Raw genomic sequence first — 18,508 nt, 5'->3', positions numbered from 1 at the left:
CTGCTCTATTTGAAACTTGAACTGCTTCACAACTCTACAAATAATTCTGCTCTTCTGCTCTATTTGTTGCAAGGGCAAAGATCTACTTAAAGTATTTGTTTTTTTGAAATATTTGAATTAACGCATTGCAAAAAAGTATTTACAAGTGAGTGAGAAAGGAATCATTAAAATTTATCTACTACATCATTATCTCCTCCCACTTGGTCACAAAATCGTTATATGAATTATCCTTTGCCCAATCTTCCACCTCCAATGGAATTAGGACCAAGTTCTTAGTTATGGGTATGATTTGTTAGTATTTGTTCCTCATTAGCCTCGCATTATCCTTAAGTATGAAAATAACCAAGCGGAATGTTTGACTAAAGTTTTAATCTTAACCCAAATAGTTCTGTGAAGGAGAGGAGATTTTAGTGGAATGCTTTTCAAGGGTAACCAATTGATTTTCACTTTCATTTAACCTACTGATTTTGTGTTTATATACTAGCTTATTAAGTTTGGAACATATTGCTTTCAGGGTAATATACGACATATTGGTTAAGATTAAAATTCGTAGACAAAGTTATAACATCAGAGTAATATCTAACGATGCCATCACTAAGAACCTCCTTTAGATTTGTTCAACTAGCGTCACTTTAGGTATATTAGCAAGTAGTGATATTCTGTCATTTCATCATTTTGAGTTGTTAATCAAGTCGAGGATAAGTTTGAGGAAGATAAGCAACACTTCACTTGAAACTTGAACTGCTTCACAACTCTACAAATAATTCTGCTCTTCTGCTCTATTTGTTGCAAGGGCAAAGATCTACTTAAAGTATTTGTTTTTTTGAAATATTTGAATTAACGCATTGCAAAAAAGTATTTACAAGTGAGTGAGAAAGGAATCATTAAAATTTATCTACTACATCATTATCTCCTCCCACTTGGTCACAAAATCGTTATATGAATTATCCTTTGCCCAATCTTCCACCTCCAATGGAATAGTAGAGCAAGGAAATCTTCCACCTCCATGTTGCTGGTTGTGTTTGAGTCCTTAAATGTTTTACCATTTCTATTTTTCAGAGTAAGCAATTCTTCTTCTCCTGTTAACTTCCTTCTTCTTCTTCTTCACCTATAAGTTTGTATAAGTTTTGTGGAATGCTTCACTAAAGTCTTTGGACATTGAAATGGTTATGGACGGAGTATAAGAGTGTTGGTTTTCTACATTTAACAAATTGCCTTTAGTGAAGTGACAATTTTACCTCTTTTCACAGTAAGAGCTTCTTCTCCTCCCAAGGCGATCTTTGTGTTTAGATTTCTCCTGCATGTGAGTAATTTTGCTATGTCTTTATCATTTTGTGTTTATATACTATTGTGTATACAATACAAGTGCTCGCTGAAGTTTGCTTTTTAGATTTGACCGACCTCATTTATTATACTTAGAGAGTGTGTTCTTTGATTCTGATTTTGATGTTTTTTTTTTGAATTGCAGGGAGGTTATTTCATAGTCTTTTGAAGTTCCGTGGTCTTCTTCTCCAGGTTAGGTTATTCACATTAGTTTGACTGTTTTTCTTTTGATCCAGTTAAGGCTCCTGACTTTTTTTTTTCTCATAGATAGTTGGCTAATTTATATTTTTTTTCTCTTCAACCAGGTCTATCAAAGAGGTACTGTACTTCTTGCTCATAATGTGTTTGAAGAAACTCAAAGTCAAATCTGCACTTAATGAACAAATAATCTAGATGTGTTCCCTATTTAATGTGTGTTCGAAAATCTATACTTAATAGATAGTTGGCTAATTTATATTTTTTTTTCTCTTCAACTTTACAATTTATTTCCTACATTGAAATTACATTAAGTTATTTGATTTTGATTTTGATGTTTTTTTTGAATTGCAGGGAGGTTATTTCATAGTCTTTTGCACTTCCGTGGTCTTCCTCTCCAGGTTAGGATATTCACATTAGTGAGACTGTTTTTTTAATCCAGTTAAGGTTGCTCAGTGTTTTTTCACATAGAGCTGGCCGATTTCTATTTTTTTTCTCTTCATCGACAACTCTTTCTTATAATCCAGGTTAGGTTATTCACATTAGTAGTCTGATTTTTGTTTATTACTTCGACTATTCTCCAAAACTATAAATGAGCTACAATTCAGTGCTATTTTTACCCAAGTTCTATATGTATCCGAAAAGGAAAATGAGCATGAATAGTAATAGTAATATAGGTGCACACACACACAGTTCACATTAGTTTTGTGATCTTAGAAATGTTTGTTGTTCAGGGAGTAACTTGACAACCATTGTGCATTAAGTTATTTGATTTCCTGGATTGAAATTACATTAAGTTATTTGATTTTGATTTTGATGTTTTTTTTTGAATTATTTGATTTCCTGGATTGAAATTACATTAAGTTATTTGATTTTGATTTTGATGTTTTTTTTTGAATTGCAGGGAGGTTATTTCATAGTCTTTTGCACTTCCGTGGTCTTCTTCTCCAGGTTAGGATATTCACATTAGTGAGACTGTTTTTTTAATCCAGTTAAGGTTGCTCAGTGTTTTTTTCACATAGAGCTGGCCGATTTCTATTTTTTTTCTCTTCATCGACAACTCTTTCTTATAATCCAGGTTAGGTTATTCACATTAGTAGTCTGATCTTTGTTTATTACTTCCGTGGTCTTCTTCTCCAGGTTAGGATATTCACATTAGTGAGACTGTTTTTTTAATCCAGTTAAGGTTGCTCAGTGTTTTTTTCACATAGAGCTGGCCGATTTCTATTTTTTTTCTCTTCATCGACAACTCTTTCTTATAATCCAGGTTAGGTTATTCACATTAGTAGTCTGATCTTTGTTTATTACTTCGACTATTCTCCAAAACTATAAATGAGCTAGAATTCAGTGCTATTTTTACCCAAGTTCTATATGTATCCGAAAAGGAAAATGAGCATGAATAGTAATAGTAATATAGGTGCACACACACAGTTCACATTAGTTTTCTCATCTTAGAAATGTTTGTTGTTCAGGGAGTAACTTGACCACCATTGTGCATATAAATTCAAGTAATATAGATGAAAAGCACATATAAGCGACAACATTCTGCATGTTTTATCTGCACGTTAAGAAACGAAAAATGTTGACGATTAATGAGGTTATTATAAGTTAAGACATGAATTAGAGAAAAGATTCATATAGAACTTTACAATTGATTCATAGTTCCCATCACTTTCCCTCCCAATACATTTTGCCTCGACGCCTTTCTCTCCCGGGATAAAAAAAACTAAGTCGGCTCTTTCTTTTGATACAGGTTAGGTTATTCACATTATTATTACTTCGACTGTTTTTTCATTTCGTCCAGTTAAGATTTATCACTTTTATAGTTGACTGATTTCTATTTTTTCTCTTCATCCAGATCTTAGATTTCTCTCTTGCTTCGGAGTTAGATTTTTCCCTTGCTTAGGTTGCTTAAGAATTTGATTAACCAAAAGGTAAAAAGTCAATTTTAGTTTATGTTTAAACTTTTCTGTTTTTCTTTTCTCTTCATCCTATTCTATTTTCTCTTACTTAGGAGTTCGATTTTTCCGTTGCTTAGAAGTTGACTGATTATTGTTTCCGTAACAATTCAAATTTGGTTTATATTTAACTTTTCTGTATCTTTTTGGTTAATTGTTTAATGGGTATATGTTAATTGTTTAATAGTATAGGTTAATGTTGCTGATTTCTGTCTTTTTTTTCTCTTCGTCCAGTTCTATTTTCTCTTCCTTGGCAGTTCGATTTTTCCGTTGCTTAGAAGTTGGCTGATTTCTGTTTCGGTAAGAATTCAAATTTGGTTTATGTTTAACTTTTCTGTATCTCTTTGGTTAATTGTTTAATGGTATTCACAATAGTAGTCTGATTTTTGTTTATTACTTCGACTATTCTCCAAAACTATAAATGATCTAGAATTCAGTCCTATTTTTACCCCAAGTTCTATATGTACCCGAAAAGGAAAATGAGCATGAATAGTAATAGTAATATAGGTGCACACACACAGTTCACATTAGTTTTCTCTTCATCCTATTCTATTTTCTCTTAATTTTGAGTTCGATTTTTCCGTTGCTTAGAAGTTGATTGATTTTTGTTTCCGTAACAATCTTAATTTGGTTTATATTTAACTTTTCTGTATCTTTTTTGTTAATTGTTTAATGGGTATATGTTAATTGTTTAATAGTATATGTTAATGTTGTTGAATTCTGTTTTTTTTTTTCTCTTCGTCCAATTCTATTTTCTCTTCCTTAGGAGTTCGACTTTTTCCGTTGCTTAGAAGTTGGCTGATTTCTCTTTCGGTAAGAATTCAAATTTGGTTTATGTTTAACTTTTCTGTATCTCTTTGGTTAATTGTTTAATGGTATATGTTAATGATGCTGATTTCTGTTTTTTTTTCTCTTTGTCCAGTTCTATTTTCTCTTGCTTAGGAGTTCGGTTTTTTCGTTGCTTATAAGTCGGTTAATTTCTGTTTCGGTAAGAATTCAAATTTGGTTTATGTTTAACTTTTCTGTATCTTTTTGGTTAATTGTTTAATGGTATATGTTATTGTTTAATGGTATATGTTAATGTTAATGGTGGTATATTAGTGCTCTCTTTTGAGTACAGCCATATCTTCTTGGCCTCTTGGGTAGTCACTACAATGTCATTGTTATCTGATACCTACCTCGACATAGTATTTAAACTTAGTCAAATTGAAATGACAAGAAAACAAAGAAGTAACAGCTACAAACTGAATTTACTTGCTTTTGTAGATAAAGTAAACTAAGTGAAGTTTTAGTGATTTATTACGTCTAGATGGGGTATAGAAAGGGAAAATGAGACAAAGGGTGATTTCACTTCTTACCGTTTGGTTTTGTATTGTTTGTTTAAAGTTGCAGTACGAAATGTTTCACTGAAGTTTGGAACTTCTGAATTCCTGTTGATAGAAAGACGGCAAACACCATTAATTCGATTCGTTCCCAAACTTTAGAGTCAAACGAAGCAGTAGTTCGATTTGTTCCAGCTCGAGGTATGCATATTTTCTCCTTCTCTATGTGCTTATAGGCTTTTTTTGGTGATCTATCTTTCATTACCTTGCTGAAAAAAAGTTTTAAGAAATGTTTTTGTCTCTCTGACTAGGAGTTAATGTGAAGAAGAATGTTATTGTCGCAATGAAAGCTGGTTTATTTTGAGAATTTTACTGTCTATAAAAATAACTATAAGAATAATGTTATTCTTTAAATATTTACATCATATAATCATATAATTCCTACATTATAGACAAACTCAAATGGATGAAACACTGAATAATTCGAAAATAATCTATTTGAAGTCTATTTTTTAGCATAGTGAAATCATAGGTTACTTAGTTTTTAGGATTCTTGGTCGTTATCGATTTTAAATTAACCAGAGTTACTGTATGGTTATTTTAGGTGTAATAAAATCTCAAGTGAATGACTTCCAATCCTGAACAACAGAGTCCACCAACTGAAAGAAATGAAACACGTGCAAATGTGAGTATAAACATCAGTCTCTCTCAGTCTTTCTCCCTCACTCTCTAGCTATTGATATTTCAACTATTGGTTTAACTGATTCAATTTGATTGTTGCCAGTTATCCAATTTATCTGTTTGTACTACGTCTGGTCAAGTTCCCCAAGGAATTAGAAGATTTACACGAGAAGAGAAAGGAAAAAGAAAAGCAACAGATTTTGATGTAAGCATTAATTATAATAGATTTAATTTATTCTCTTTTACTTTATTTATTCTGATGTGAGTTCATTTTGGTAGGATATACCGTTATCACCACGTACATTATCCCAACGAAGACGACGTGAAAGAGAAATCTTACAAAGCAGAAACCGTTCATCCTTGACAATTCGTGAACCAAACGAAACATCTGTAATAACTTCCCGAGTTCATGTCAACAACGAAACTTTTGAAGAGGTGTTGACTTAAAATTGAAAATACATATATCAATCTGTAATTTAGAATTATCACAATTTATGGCATGCACGTTTATAACATGTAATTATTAACTTTTGCTTCTGTCTTATAGATGGTAACAGATTCTCATGTTCATAATGATATTCCTGAAGAGGTCCCGACTGTCCATAATCTTCAAAACTCAGAACATGGGAATGGAATTAATGAAGTATCATCGGTCGTCCCTGAATTAAATTCAAGTCCAAATAGTGATGACAATTCAATATCAACTGTTACCCCAAACAACTCCCAACCCTCGAATGAACGTCATTTTCTCGGTGCTATGGACGTAGTTTGTCCTCATTGTCAGGCTCTACATTGGATTGACGAAAAATTGGTGAGGTCGTCTATTGGTAGACCAAAATTTGGAACATGTTGCTTGCAAGGTAAAATACGTCTTCCGAAACTCTTGGAGCCACCTATAGCTTTAAAAAGATTATATGAAGGAAATGATCATCTTTCATCCTCATTCCGGTCAAATATACGACGTTACAATGCGGCGAACGCGTTTACGAGCCTTGGATGCTCATTGCAGCCGAGAATTTTAGCGTCAGGTGGTCCAAATTCTTTTACGATACATGGAGAATTGCGTCATAGAACAGGGTCTCTCTTGCCAGATCGTGGCACAGAAGGTTCATATGCTCAACTATATATTTACGATGATGCATCTGATGCATTGAACATTCGTTCAGCAAGAAATGAAGACCTTAATGTGGACGTCCTCAAGATAATTCAGGATACATTATTAGAGTTTAATGTGTTTTATCCCAAATATCGTCAAGCTTATTCTATACTAAATCAGGTGAATGTTTCGCCTGACCAAAATGTACCTGCTTATCTACATTATAACTCGGCGACTGATAGAAGACGTTATAATCTACCAACCTCGGATGAGATTGCTGTTATATTGCCTGGAGATGAAACTGAAAAGCCTACGGTAAGAGATATTGTTTTACACTTAAGGGGGAATAGAGAACTGATGCGGATATCAGAATGTCATCCAGCTTATTTACCACTCCATTATGTCTTATTTTTTCCATATGGCGAGCTTGGATGGGAACCTGATATTAAGCAGTGGGATGTTCAAAATGATCGCCAAGGTAAGTCACGAGTAACTCAAATGGAGTATTTCAGTTATAGACTTTTTCAAAGGCCTTCAGAATATTCTAATATTTTAAGAGGAGGAAAATTATTTCAAGAGTTTTTAGTAGATGCTTGGGCTTCAACAGAACAAAATCGATTGATGTTTATCAGACGCAGACAGGATGTGCTTCGTTGTGAGCTTTACTCTGGACTTACTGATGTAGCGGAAGATGGGGTGCCTCCGGATCAAATTGGTAAAAAACTTATTTTACCATCTTCATTTACAGGTGGAGCAAGAAATATGTTCGAAATTTATCAAGATTCCATGGCTATTACTCGATTCAACCATCACCCAGATATTTTTCTCACGATGACTGCAAATCCAAAATGGCCTGAAATAACGAGTGCTTTACTACCACATCAAACGGCACTAGATCGTCCAGACTTGGTGGCACGTGTGTTTGAGTTAAAAAGAAAACACCTGATGAAAGTGATAAAAGAAAATAATGTTTTTGGTGAAGTTGTTGCTCATGTCTACACGATTGAATTTCAGAAACGTGGTTTACCACATATGCATGCCCTTATATTCCTCGCAAAAAATGACAAGATTCGGGATGCAGACCAAGTCGACAGAGTTGTTTGTGCGGAATTTCCAGATGAAGAGGAAGATCCCTTTTTATTCAATACTGTTAAAAATTGTATGGTCCACGGTCCGTGCGGAAAAGAAAGACCAAATGCACCATGTATGAACAAAGGTAAGTGTACAAAAAGATATCCTAGAAAATTTGTGGATTCTACAGTTCTAGGTGAGGACGGTTATCCACTCTATCGTCGTCGTAATGATGGACGTGTTTTTACTATCCGTGGTCGTAAGGTCAACAACCTAAATGTGGTTCCGTATAATCCATATCTCTCTAGAATATTTGATTGTCACATAAATGTTGAAGTGTGTGCAAGCGTCAGATGTGTGAAATATATTAACAAATATATCTATAAGGGAGGTGATCGCGCGACCTATGTTATTGGGGGGACAGATGAGATTAAACAGTATCTTGATTCACGGTACATTGCTCCGCCTGAAGCTGCTTGGAGACTCTTCGGTCATTCGTTGCATGAAGAATACCCTTCTGTTGTGAGATTGGCAGTACATCTACCTGGTATGCATAATGTATTGTTCAATCCTACAGATTTACCTGAAGTAGTTCAACAAAGAGCTGAATTACAAAGGTCAACGTTGATGGGATACTTTTTGTGTTGTAGAGAATTTCAGAGTGCAAGAGCCTATACTTATCAAGAGTTCCCAGAACATTTCGTTTGGGACAAAAGTCATAAAATTTGCAAACCTAGGCAAAGAGGTGCTGCCATTGGCAGAATGTATTTTGTAAGTCCAAATGCAGGCGAGAGATTTTACTTGAGGTTGCTACTCACAGTTGTATCAGGTCCGACATCGTTTGAATCTTTACGCACAGTAGACGATAAGTTACATGATACCTTTAAATTGGCATGTGTTGCACGGGGTCTTTTGGAAGATGACGACGAGTGGATACAATGTTTAGAAGAGGCAAAGTTTATGAATTCTGGTTACCAGTTGAGGAGGCTTTTTTGTGTCATTCTCATTGAATGTTGTCCGTTAAACCCACACCTGTTATGGGAACGATTTGCACTTAATATATGTGATGATCTTGCACATAACCTTCGTACCACGCGTGACATTCCTAATCCGACTGAGGAACAAATACTTGATTTTGGATTGTTTCTTCTCAATGAGCTACTTCTAGAGTGCGGAAAAAACCTTCAAAACGACTTTCCCTCCATGCCAAAACCGATTGGAATATGGACTGAAATTGTTGGTAATAGGTTTATTTGGGAGCACAGACAACTTCAAATTGCTATTGAGATTTCAGATGTTGACTCTAATGTTGAACGTCTAAATTACGCACAAAAAACAGCTTTTCACTCTGTAACTGAATCCGTTAATGAAGAAAGAGGTGTGATATTTTTTTTGAATGGTGGAGCAGGAACAGGTAAAACCTTTTTGTACAACACGATTGCTGCTAGCTGTCGTGTAAAGGGTTTTATTGTTATCACAGTAGCTTCTTCTGGTATTGCTTCTTTACTATTAGTTGGAGGTAGAACTGCCCATTCCACTTTTCGTATCCCTTTGGATGTTCATGAGGATTCAATATGCAACATTGCTAAGCAGACTCCACACGCAGATCTATTTAGACAAACATGTCTAATTATTTGGGATGAAGTTCCTATGCAACACAGATATTGCGTTGAGGCAGTCAACCGTACCTTACAAGATGTTCGTGATGATACCAGACCGTTCGGTGGTATAACAGTCGTCATGGGGGGAGATTTTAGACAAATTTTACCTGTGATACCAAAAGGAGTTAGGGAGCAGATCGTAGGTGCGTCGCTTAGGCGGTCATCTATTTGGGACTTTATTAATGTCCTCACTCTTGATCAAAACATGCGGTTATGTCTCGAAGAACCTGCAAACCTCCATTTTTCAAATTTTTTACTCGAGGTGATTTTTATTTTCTTTCGGTAACATAAAGCATTATATTTAATTTCATTTTCTTTTTCAACTATATATCCTTTTGAAGGATATGGTGCCTGAAGTCTGAAGGAATGGTATCCTTCCGAAGGAGTGTCCTTCGACCAAGGATGCAATGCGTGCAATTTGGCTATTAGGATCTTAATGACCTTATTCGGAAGATCATTAGTCCGGTCCAATTAGGGGTCGTAATGCTTAGCTAGAAGCCAACTACGATCGTCGAATCAAGAGTTGATTCGCGGCTAACATAGACCGGATCCTACAAGGGTTACACAACAGAATAATGATTTGAACGGAGAGAATTGACTAGATGGGAAATGGCAAATAAGTGGATTGGATCCGTTATTGGTAAGTCCAGAAAGATTCGGAGAAGTCCGAAAGGGATAAACATGTCCGGGCCCAAAAGGGAGGCCCGGAGTGGCTTTAGGGAAGCCGGCCATGTGATGGCCGGCCAAGGCAACAGGGCCGGCCATGTGATGGCCGGCTAGGCCCTAAGTGGGCCGGCCAAGGAAGCCCATAAAGGGCTATGTTGGCCGGCCACACTTAAGTGACCCAATGGAGGGTATTTTGGGTGTTGCCTAATAATTAGGTTTATGGAATCCTAGTTTGAGTCTAATACCTCTTCTAGGGAATTCTATATATATCTAATTATTCAACCTAAAGAGGGAGGCAATTTCAAGAGAGAAATTTCCCAAGTCTGAAAGAGTTTCAGAATATACATCTCAGAGAGAGAGAGAGAAAAGGAGTTTTCTCAAGTATCTAGTCAAGAAGAAGGAGTTCTTCATCTCAACCTTCAAGAAGGTCCTAGCTGACTGAAAGGAGGGAGTTCAAGTCATTATTCGGTGTCTCAAGTAGAGGAGCTACACTTGGAGCTCTTATCTTCCGAATACTGATCGGAATTTAGTTCGTGGGAAAGCGATTAAGAGGTAATCTTCTTTCCAATCTAGTTCATTGGTATGTTCATGTATAGATCCTGGATTAGTGTTAAACATATGATGTTTGAGATTCCGCTACCAACACTAATAGACAATTAGGTGTATGAGATACACTAGGTGAAACCCCTTCAGTGGCATCACGAGCCGTTTGCATGAACTATCTTTGACTAGATGAATTAGATTCACACTTGAACAACTAGATATTAGTGTTTTAATGTTTGAATAGAGATTTAAACATAAGTTTGATGAGATCAAATTAGGGTTTTGGATGAGATTCATGACCTAGAAACACTAGAAACAAGGTTTTATGAAAAGAGTTTTCATAAACAAGTGTTAGGGTTTTAGAATTTTGATAAAAATCATCAAAACCATGAAGATTGGTTGATGATTTGATCAAAAACAGTACCTAACAGCAGCTGGAACAGAAAGAAAGAAAAGAAAAAGAAGTTGGAACGGCAGGATTTTCCAAAAAACATGGAAACCCTACTGGCCGGACCGGCCAGGACGCGTCCAGGACGCGTCCGGGCCGGACCAGCACGTCTCGGACAGACAGTCCGAGACAGACAGGGACACGGACTGGAAATCCCAGTCCGTGAAGGACCGGGAATCCTAGTCCGAGCTGGACTAGGAGTCCGAGACTCTCGGGTCTCGGACGTCCCAGAGCGTCTAGGACGCGTCTGGGAATCCCAGTCCAACACGGACTAGGAGTCCGAGACTCTCGGGTCTCGGACGTCCCAGCGCGTGGGACGCGTCTGGGACATCCCAGTCCGAGACGGAATAGGATTCCGAGACAGGAGCGTCTCGGATATCCTTGACGCGTCTGGGACGCGCTCGAGGAACCTATTTAGAGTCTCGGTCTAGGACCGAGACACTGGACGGGCGTCCGGATGCATCGAGGATGCGTCTGGAGCAACCAGAAGCATCTCGGATGCGACTGGAAGCTTCCAGACGCAACTCGGATGCGACCGGAGCATCCAGAAGCGTCTGGGACGCGTCTGGACGCGTCCAGAAGGCATCCCAGATGGGATGGCCTAGCCGTCTGTGCACAGAAGCGTCTGGGACGCGACTGTGGGGCACGGGTGCATCTCGGACCAAAAAATTCGAGATAGCACGTGTGCTGTCCCGAGACCAGACACGTCGGGGACGCGTCTGGGAGTTCCAACAGCTCTCGGATTAAGCATCCGAGAGGCATATGCAGCGACCCGATGGCCTGGACGCGTCTGGGACGCGACCAGGACGCATCCTAGACATCTCATCCGAGATGTCTATGGTCTGTCCTAGGACAGAAGCGTCTAGCTGGGCTAGGACGCGTCTGCCCGAGAGACATAGCACGGCAGGAAGGTGCTGTCTCTAGGACCGGACCTTGACCAGGCTGAGTCAAGAGTTGACCAGAGACCAGTCAAGGGGCTTTGACCAGGTTTGACTCAGATCTTTTGAGTGAGACTCAAAGGCCCTTTTGGGCATGATCTGAAAGGGAGTTTTTTCAGACTTTTCTCCCGGTTCCGAGCATAATTTATTTTTTCCGACTTAGACCCGGGTTAGAGGAGTACCCGAACGGAGTTTTTCCTTATTTTGATTTTGGAAACAATTAAGGAAGAAACGTAATGTTTTAGTTTGAGTATTGAGAATACGAAACTTTAGAAACATTAGACATAGAGATGTCACAAATTCCCACGAATAGCTATGCGATAGCAAAACCTAGAAACGAATCTAGGATACATACTTTATTTATTATGATTGTCATATTTTTGTATGTATGGATATATGTGATTGCGTAGAATAGTATACCTTTAGATAGGATTATCGTTTCTTGTTCTAAGCGCAAGGAGTTGTGCCCGAATAATACTTAGAGTATAGGGTCTTAGATTCTATTGACGAACTGAATGATGAGATCATGGTTCAAGTGGGAGTAGTCAATAGAGGTTCTTGGATATGAATCCAATCGAACCATAGGCGAACAAGAAATAAACTTAAAAGATGGGATCTTTTAAGGGGTAATACTAAGATTTAACAAATCATTACGCAAACCCACATAAACTTTTACGTAATAAATCATGAATGGTTATGCAAGAGTTCACAGTAACGCAACTTGATAAATTACGTAATAAGTCCCAAAAAGAATTTTGAGTAAAGCCTACCCAGATTAAGACACCTGTTGAGCCCTTGTTCATCGATGGTGGGTCATGCCAAAGCAGGGTGCCATCTTTTACCTCGGGACAATACGGGTAGATCTATGAAGAGGTCTACATGTCTAAATGGTTATTCTCAAACGAATCAGCAAAAGGGTTTTGGATTTCGAGGCTAAAGGACGATTTAATGTTTAAATCGTTAACCAAGAATCATATGAGATATGATCAGTAAGGAGTTACTCACCCAGGAGGGTGGAGTTAAGGGCAGTGCCAAAGTACGCTTAGCTTCACAGGAATGGGATCTTGGAATTATATTATTCTAAGGGGACAACAAAAGTAGAATAATATAGGCAAATTAGGAAAATTGCCAGGATAACAAGTTTAATCACTTTCGCATTTCTTACGTGTAGTTTAATTATGACAACAACCATCTTCAACCTCTACACCATACTTGAGAAATTGAACGACACCAACTTCGTTCAATGGGAGAGGAACCTAAGAAAGGTTCTAGGAAAAAGCGCAGAAATATTGGACATTCCGATCCCCGTGCTTTCAGAAACTTCTTCTGATGAAGAACGTAAGCAAGTAGACGACATTCGAAGGAAGTCAGCGCCAGTAACCGGTTTAATGCTAATGGCCATGGAAAGAAAATATATAGATATGTTCATTGAAATGGAGGCATACACCATTATTCGACATCTAAGAGATGTGTTTAGAACACAATGTCGAATAGAAAGATTTAGAATCAGAATGGTGTTACTGGGGATGCGACTGGAGAAAGGGAAACCCGTTCGTTACCATGTTTTGGAGATGATAGATCACCTCAAAGACATGGAATGGATGGGGTCTCCTATGCCAGTCGAACTGGCGGTTGACATGATCCTGAATTCATTGGATGAAAGGTTTAAGGATGTGGTTACAAACTTTGAAGATAAGTTTGGACGGGTATCCTTCGAAAGTCTACTGGCGATTCTGGAAGTTGCTGAAAGTGGTTTCAGCACCCCTGAAACTCTAGAAGAGATTCTAGGAATTCAGGAGACAGTAAATACGGGAACGGAAGACGTTAGGAGAAGGAAGCCGTCTGGGAGGAGAATGGGCAAGAAAGCACCAAGACCCAGAACCATCCTTCCTAACAAGAGATGTCTTGTGTGCGGTAGTACATCTCATATTCGATTAAGAGATTGCCCGCGGTTTTTGGAAGAACAAAACAACGGAGCTGGGAGTTCCGGTCAAGGTAAAAATTATTAAAAGTTATTCAATTAAATACACATTCCTCAAGGTATGCGATACCTAAAAGACTCTTATCATTATGAATGACAGGAGCGAGAGGGAGCTGAGTATTTATTGAAGAGGAGATGAACCTGTCGAAAGCTGAAAAAGGCAAGAGTTGCTGGAAAAGCTCAAGAAGGATCATAGACTCGATAGGCAATACTTTAAAGTAGTTTTAGTATTTCTTTTTCTTTTTAGAACATTGACTCTGTAATGAGATTATGGGAGTGAATAAAATATGAGATATTTTATGATGTTCTTAAAGAAGCCTATCTAACTTTTAAGTGAATTTTAACGAACGATCCGACTTAGTCATTCTAAATCTTGTAAGAGTACAAGAGTTCAGTTAATCGTAGAAAACAATGTTGGACATGAAAGTCTGCGATTAGTGTGATTAGAATGGACGTAGAACTTGATTGTGGAGGAGTTTTAGAAACAAATCCAAAATCGAGAAGTGGATCGGGATGACTAAAAGAGCATGATGAGATCATGAGTCCGATAGTCATCAGTCTTCCAAAACACAAAGTCTAATATGTATCTGCCAAACCACTAAAAACCTAAAAGCTATAGTGAATAATTGAGTCCATTCGAATATGGATATCGTTTTAGAAGGAGTTCTAAAATTATCAATTATTCCAATGTCTAAAAGAGTTTTAGACATATGTTCTTCAAGAAGAAGAACGGGGTTTTCTCGCCAAACATCGGAACACAATGAGATTGTTGCTCTCGATGGTGTCTTCATTAAAAGGAGGGTCCTTCTAAAGAAGACAAGTGGGAGGAAAAATCGAATGGGATTCGATAAAGAGCAACAAGAGGAAGTAAGGAGTTACTTGCCTTAAAACGAAAGAGAGTAAGAGTTACTCGTCTTACGTGACAAGGGATGTCGACTTGAATGATTCAAGAGACGATCGCCTAGAAACTTCTTAAGGAGTTAAGAAGGTTGCTCAAAAACCCCAATGAATCTTGGGAAGATTCATAAGAACTATAGCAGAAACCACTCTGAAATTGGATCGAAAATCCAAAGAGATAAGAGTAAGAATGGTTGAATCTTGTGAGACAAGAAGGTAAGTGGGAGTGAAACAAGAGTTGTTTCAGGAGTCCTGTATGTGGGAGACATACAAGAAAGGACAAGAAGACGAGGGTGAATTAACCATGGGCGTCAGAAGTCTATGGAGATAGACTTTAGATGATAAAGACTCGTTCAAAAGGAGTTTTGGAGAGGTCTGAATAAGAAGTTCTCTGGGAGAGAAATTCTACCCAACTCCCGTGAAAAACACAGGAGAGACACTTATGTTAGGAAAACATAAGAACGATCATGAGATGATTGTTGTTTACCCGTACATCTAGAAGGTACTTGGAGTACGAAAAGATGTCGTCGCCCATACAAGTCAGAAGATTGAAGAAAGTCATAAAAGTAATCTTCCGAAAATAAAGATAGGAATCTTTTAGGAAGGGCTAACAGATGGGAAAGAGTTTTCCATGCTGGGAGTCGTTGCTTAACTCTACTAGATAAGAAAGTAAAATTAGAACTTGGGAAGTACTAATTTCAGTGGGAGAAAACTGATAATATCGTAACGGCTTACGAAGAGTTCGAAAGCAAGATAATTACAAAGCGAAGTGAAAAGGAAAACTAAACTGTCACCTTAGAACGATCATGAGATGCTCGGGTCTAAGGAATTAGGATCCAGGAGGAGAATCCTAAAAAGACTTGTAAAATTGAGAACGTGAAGGAGTTCACGCGGGTGCTCAAATTTTACAAACTCTTGTTATCCGAAATAAACTGGGTTTATTTCGTCATCTAAATTGTGGTTTAGAATTTAGACGACAGTCCAAAAGGATGGAGTGTTCCAGGTAGGTTTATTAGATACGTGATCTAATGAAAGAAACCCTACTAAGTGAACATGGAAGCACATCATCCTACTATCCCTAGTCCAGGTCATTAGTTGGACAATAATGACTTATGAAGACTAGCATGAGTGTTTGACAAGATAGCGCTGTTTCTTGGGCTATGGGAATAGGAGTATTCAAAGGTCAACTTCATGGGTGTATATCAAGAGTTGATGATACACTGGAAACCCGCCGGATGAGAGTACTTCAAGAGTTGAAGTTATAAGGTGTCATAACTCTCATTCAAGCAAATTGGAGAGATTCCTCAAAACATGAGTACTCACTCAGTTTATGGAAGGAATGTCGAACTTTGGTACCGTCAAACGCCATCCGTAAAAAGTGGTTATAAAAGCGGCATACTGGGGGAGACAGGATAGACATGAAATTGAGTGGGAGTACAAGAATGGATTATGTTTTCCTGAGTAAAATCAGGATAAAGTATCTCCGGGCCACTTGATGAGTAACAACTGAAAAATGCATGGCCGTGCTCAAACGGATTAAGAGTTAATCGTTTGGATTGGAAGTTGTTCTCGGGATCAAGAGAGTCTGATAAATATGACATATCAGATGAGATACGAAAAAACATGGGAATCGAGCATTGCACTTGTTCTAAGTACAAGTGGGAGACTGAAGGATATGGTGCCTGAAGTCTGAAGGAATGGTATCCTTCCGAAGGAGTGTCCTTCGACCAAGGATGCAATGCGTGCAATTTGGCTATTAGGATCTTAATGACCTTATTCGGAAGATCATTAGTCCGGTCCAATTAGGGGTCGTAATGCTTAGCTAGAAGCCAACTACGATCGTCGAATCAAGAGTTGATTCGCGGCTAACATAGACCGGATCCTACAAGGGTTACACAACAGAATAATGATTTGAACGGAGAGAATTGACTAGATGGGAAATGGCAAATAAGTGGATTGGATCCGTTATTGGTAAGTCCAGAAAGATTCGGAGAAGTCCGAAAGGGATAAACATGTCCGGGCCCAAAAGGGAGGCCCGGAGTGGCTTTAGGGAAGCCGGCCATGTGATGGCCGGCCAAGGCAACAGGGCCGGCCATGTGATGGCCGGCTAGGCCCTAAGTGGGCCGGCCAAGGAAGCCCATAAAGGGCTATGTTGGCCGGCCACACTTAAGTGACCCAATGGAGGGTATTTTGGGTGTTGCCTAATAATTAGGTTTATGGAATCCTAGTTTGAGTCTAATACCTCTTCTAGGGAATTCTATATATATCTAATTATTCAACCTAAAGAGGGAGGCAATTTCAAGAGAGAAATTTCCCAAGTCTGAAAGAGTTTCAGAATATACATCTCAGAGAGAGAGAGAGAAAAGGAGTTTTCTCAAGTATCTAGTCAAGAAGAAGGAGTTCTTCATCTCAACCTTCAAGAAGGTCCTAGCTGACTGAAAGGAGGGAGTTCAAGTCATTATTCGGTGTCTCAAGTAGAGGAGCTACACTTGGAGCTCTTATCTTCCGAATACTGATCGGAATTTAGTTCGTGGGAAAGCGATTAAGAGGTAATCTTCTTTCCAATCTAGTTCATTGGTATGTTCATGTATAGATCCTGGATTAGTGTTAAACATATGATGTTTGAGATTCCGCTACCAACACTAATAGACAATTAGGTGTATGAGATACACTAGGTGAAACCCCTTCACCTTTTACTCATCATCTTTTATATTTTTCGAAGGTTGGATCAAGTACAGCCGAAAGAGTTAACTTGCCGTCTTCTATCAACAGATGCAATAATTTGCATTCTTTGATTTCTTCGACTTATCCAGGATTACATGTGGTGGGAACAAGTTCTTCTGAATATTTGACAGAAAGAACCATTCTCTCCGCGCGTAATGACGATGTTAGTGAAATCAATATTTTGGCATTAAATATATTTCCTGGAGAAACAGTTACTTATTTTGCTGCCGACAAAATGGATGAAGCTGAAGCAAACGATTACACTAACGCTGCTCGCTATCCCTCTGAATTATTAAATTCTCTTAATCCACCTGGATTTCCACCGTCCAAATTAGAATTGAAAGTTGGTTGTCCTGTTATGTTGTTACGAAATCTTTCTCCAAAAGACGGAATGTGTAATGGCACGAGATTGATGGTTATCAGATGTGCGTCTCGGGTACTTGAATGTAGAATTTTGAATGGAGATAAAGCCGGAAACTTGGTATTTATTCCAAGGATTTCTCTATCACCTACGTCCTCCGATTCGGCCGTCCAGTTCACAAGGCGTCAATTTCCTGTGAAGCTAGCGTATGCAATGACAATAAACAAATCTCAAGGTCAATCAGTAAAATTTGTGGGGGTTGATCTTCGCACTCCAGTATTTAGCCATGGACAATTGTATGTTGCTTTATCGAGGTGCACATCTGCTACTAAATTGAGTATATTGTTGCGGGAAGATGAAAATGCATTCACTACGACAAATGTCGTATATCCAGAAGTATTATTGTGATGATTCAGCATTAAGACATTATTTAAGTTTTTTTTCCATTCAGTCGGAATTAATAAATCATTATCTTTATGGTTAATAGATCAATTTTTAGTTTTCTCTTTTAATTTCATTTTAATTTTTTTACCATGAAATACATGATAACTAGGTTCCCACCGCGCCCTACGGGCGCGGTAGATCCCTCTTGGCTAACGCCGTTGTGGTTCATTACGGCCCGATTTTACGAGTAAACTAGGTT

The 18,508-nt window shown here is 38.1% G+C and overlaps 2 protein-coding genes and 1 long non-coding RNA gene across 3 annotated transcripts; all 3 read left to right on the top strand.

The window, feature by feature from the left end:
* Positions 1–4,953: 4,953 nt before the first annotated feature.
* On the top strand, positions 4,954–5,678 carry LOC147563077 (uncharacterized). The gene is made up of 3 exons (XR_015223362.1): positions 4,954–4,999; positions 5,403–5,483; positions 5,583–5,678. It is a non-coding gene; the product is annotated as an uncharacterized LOC147563077 (long non-coding RNA).
* Positions 5,679–6,026: 348 nt separating this feature from the next.
* LOC147563076 (uncharacterized) lies at positions 6,027–9,378 on the top strand. The gene is made up of 2 exons (XM_086654534.1): positions 6,027–9,165; positions 9,308–9,378. The coding sequence occupies exons 1-2, from the start codon at positions 6,027–6,029 to the stop codon at positions 9,376–9,378; spliced, it is 3,210 nt and encodes a 1,069-aa protein (XP_086510660.1).
* A 134-nt stretch (positions 9,379–9,512) lies between these two features.
* LOC147563075 (uncharacterized) lies at positions 9,513–18,273 on the top strand. Its single transcript, XM_086654519.1, has 2 exons — positions 9,513–9,569; positions 17,503–18,273. The coding sequence occupies exons 1-2, from the start codon at positions 9,513–9,515 to the stop codon at positions 18,271–18,273; spliced, it is 828 nt and encodes a 275-aa protein (XP_086510645.1).
* The last annotated feature ends 235 nt before the right edge of the window (positions 18,274–18,508 follow it).

This window comes from Eschscholzia californica, unplaced genomic scaffold (genome assembly GCF_041429995.1).
Source record: "Eschscholzia californica isolate CP2 unplaced genomic scaffold, dmEscCali1.0.p SCAF_1, whole genome shotgun sequence".
Classification (NCBI taxonomy): Eukaryota; Viridiplantae; Streptophyta; class Magnoliopsida; order Ranunculales; family Papaveraceae; genus Eschscholzia; species Eschscholzia californica.
The sequence above is the reverse complement of the archived record's forward strand: the minus strand, read 5'-3'. Positions and strand labels throughout refer to the sequence as shown.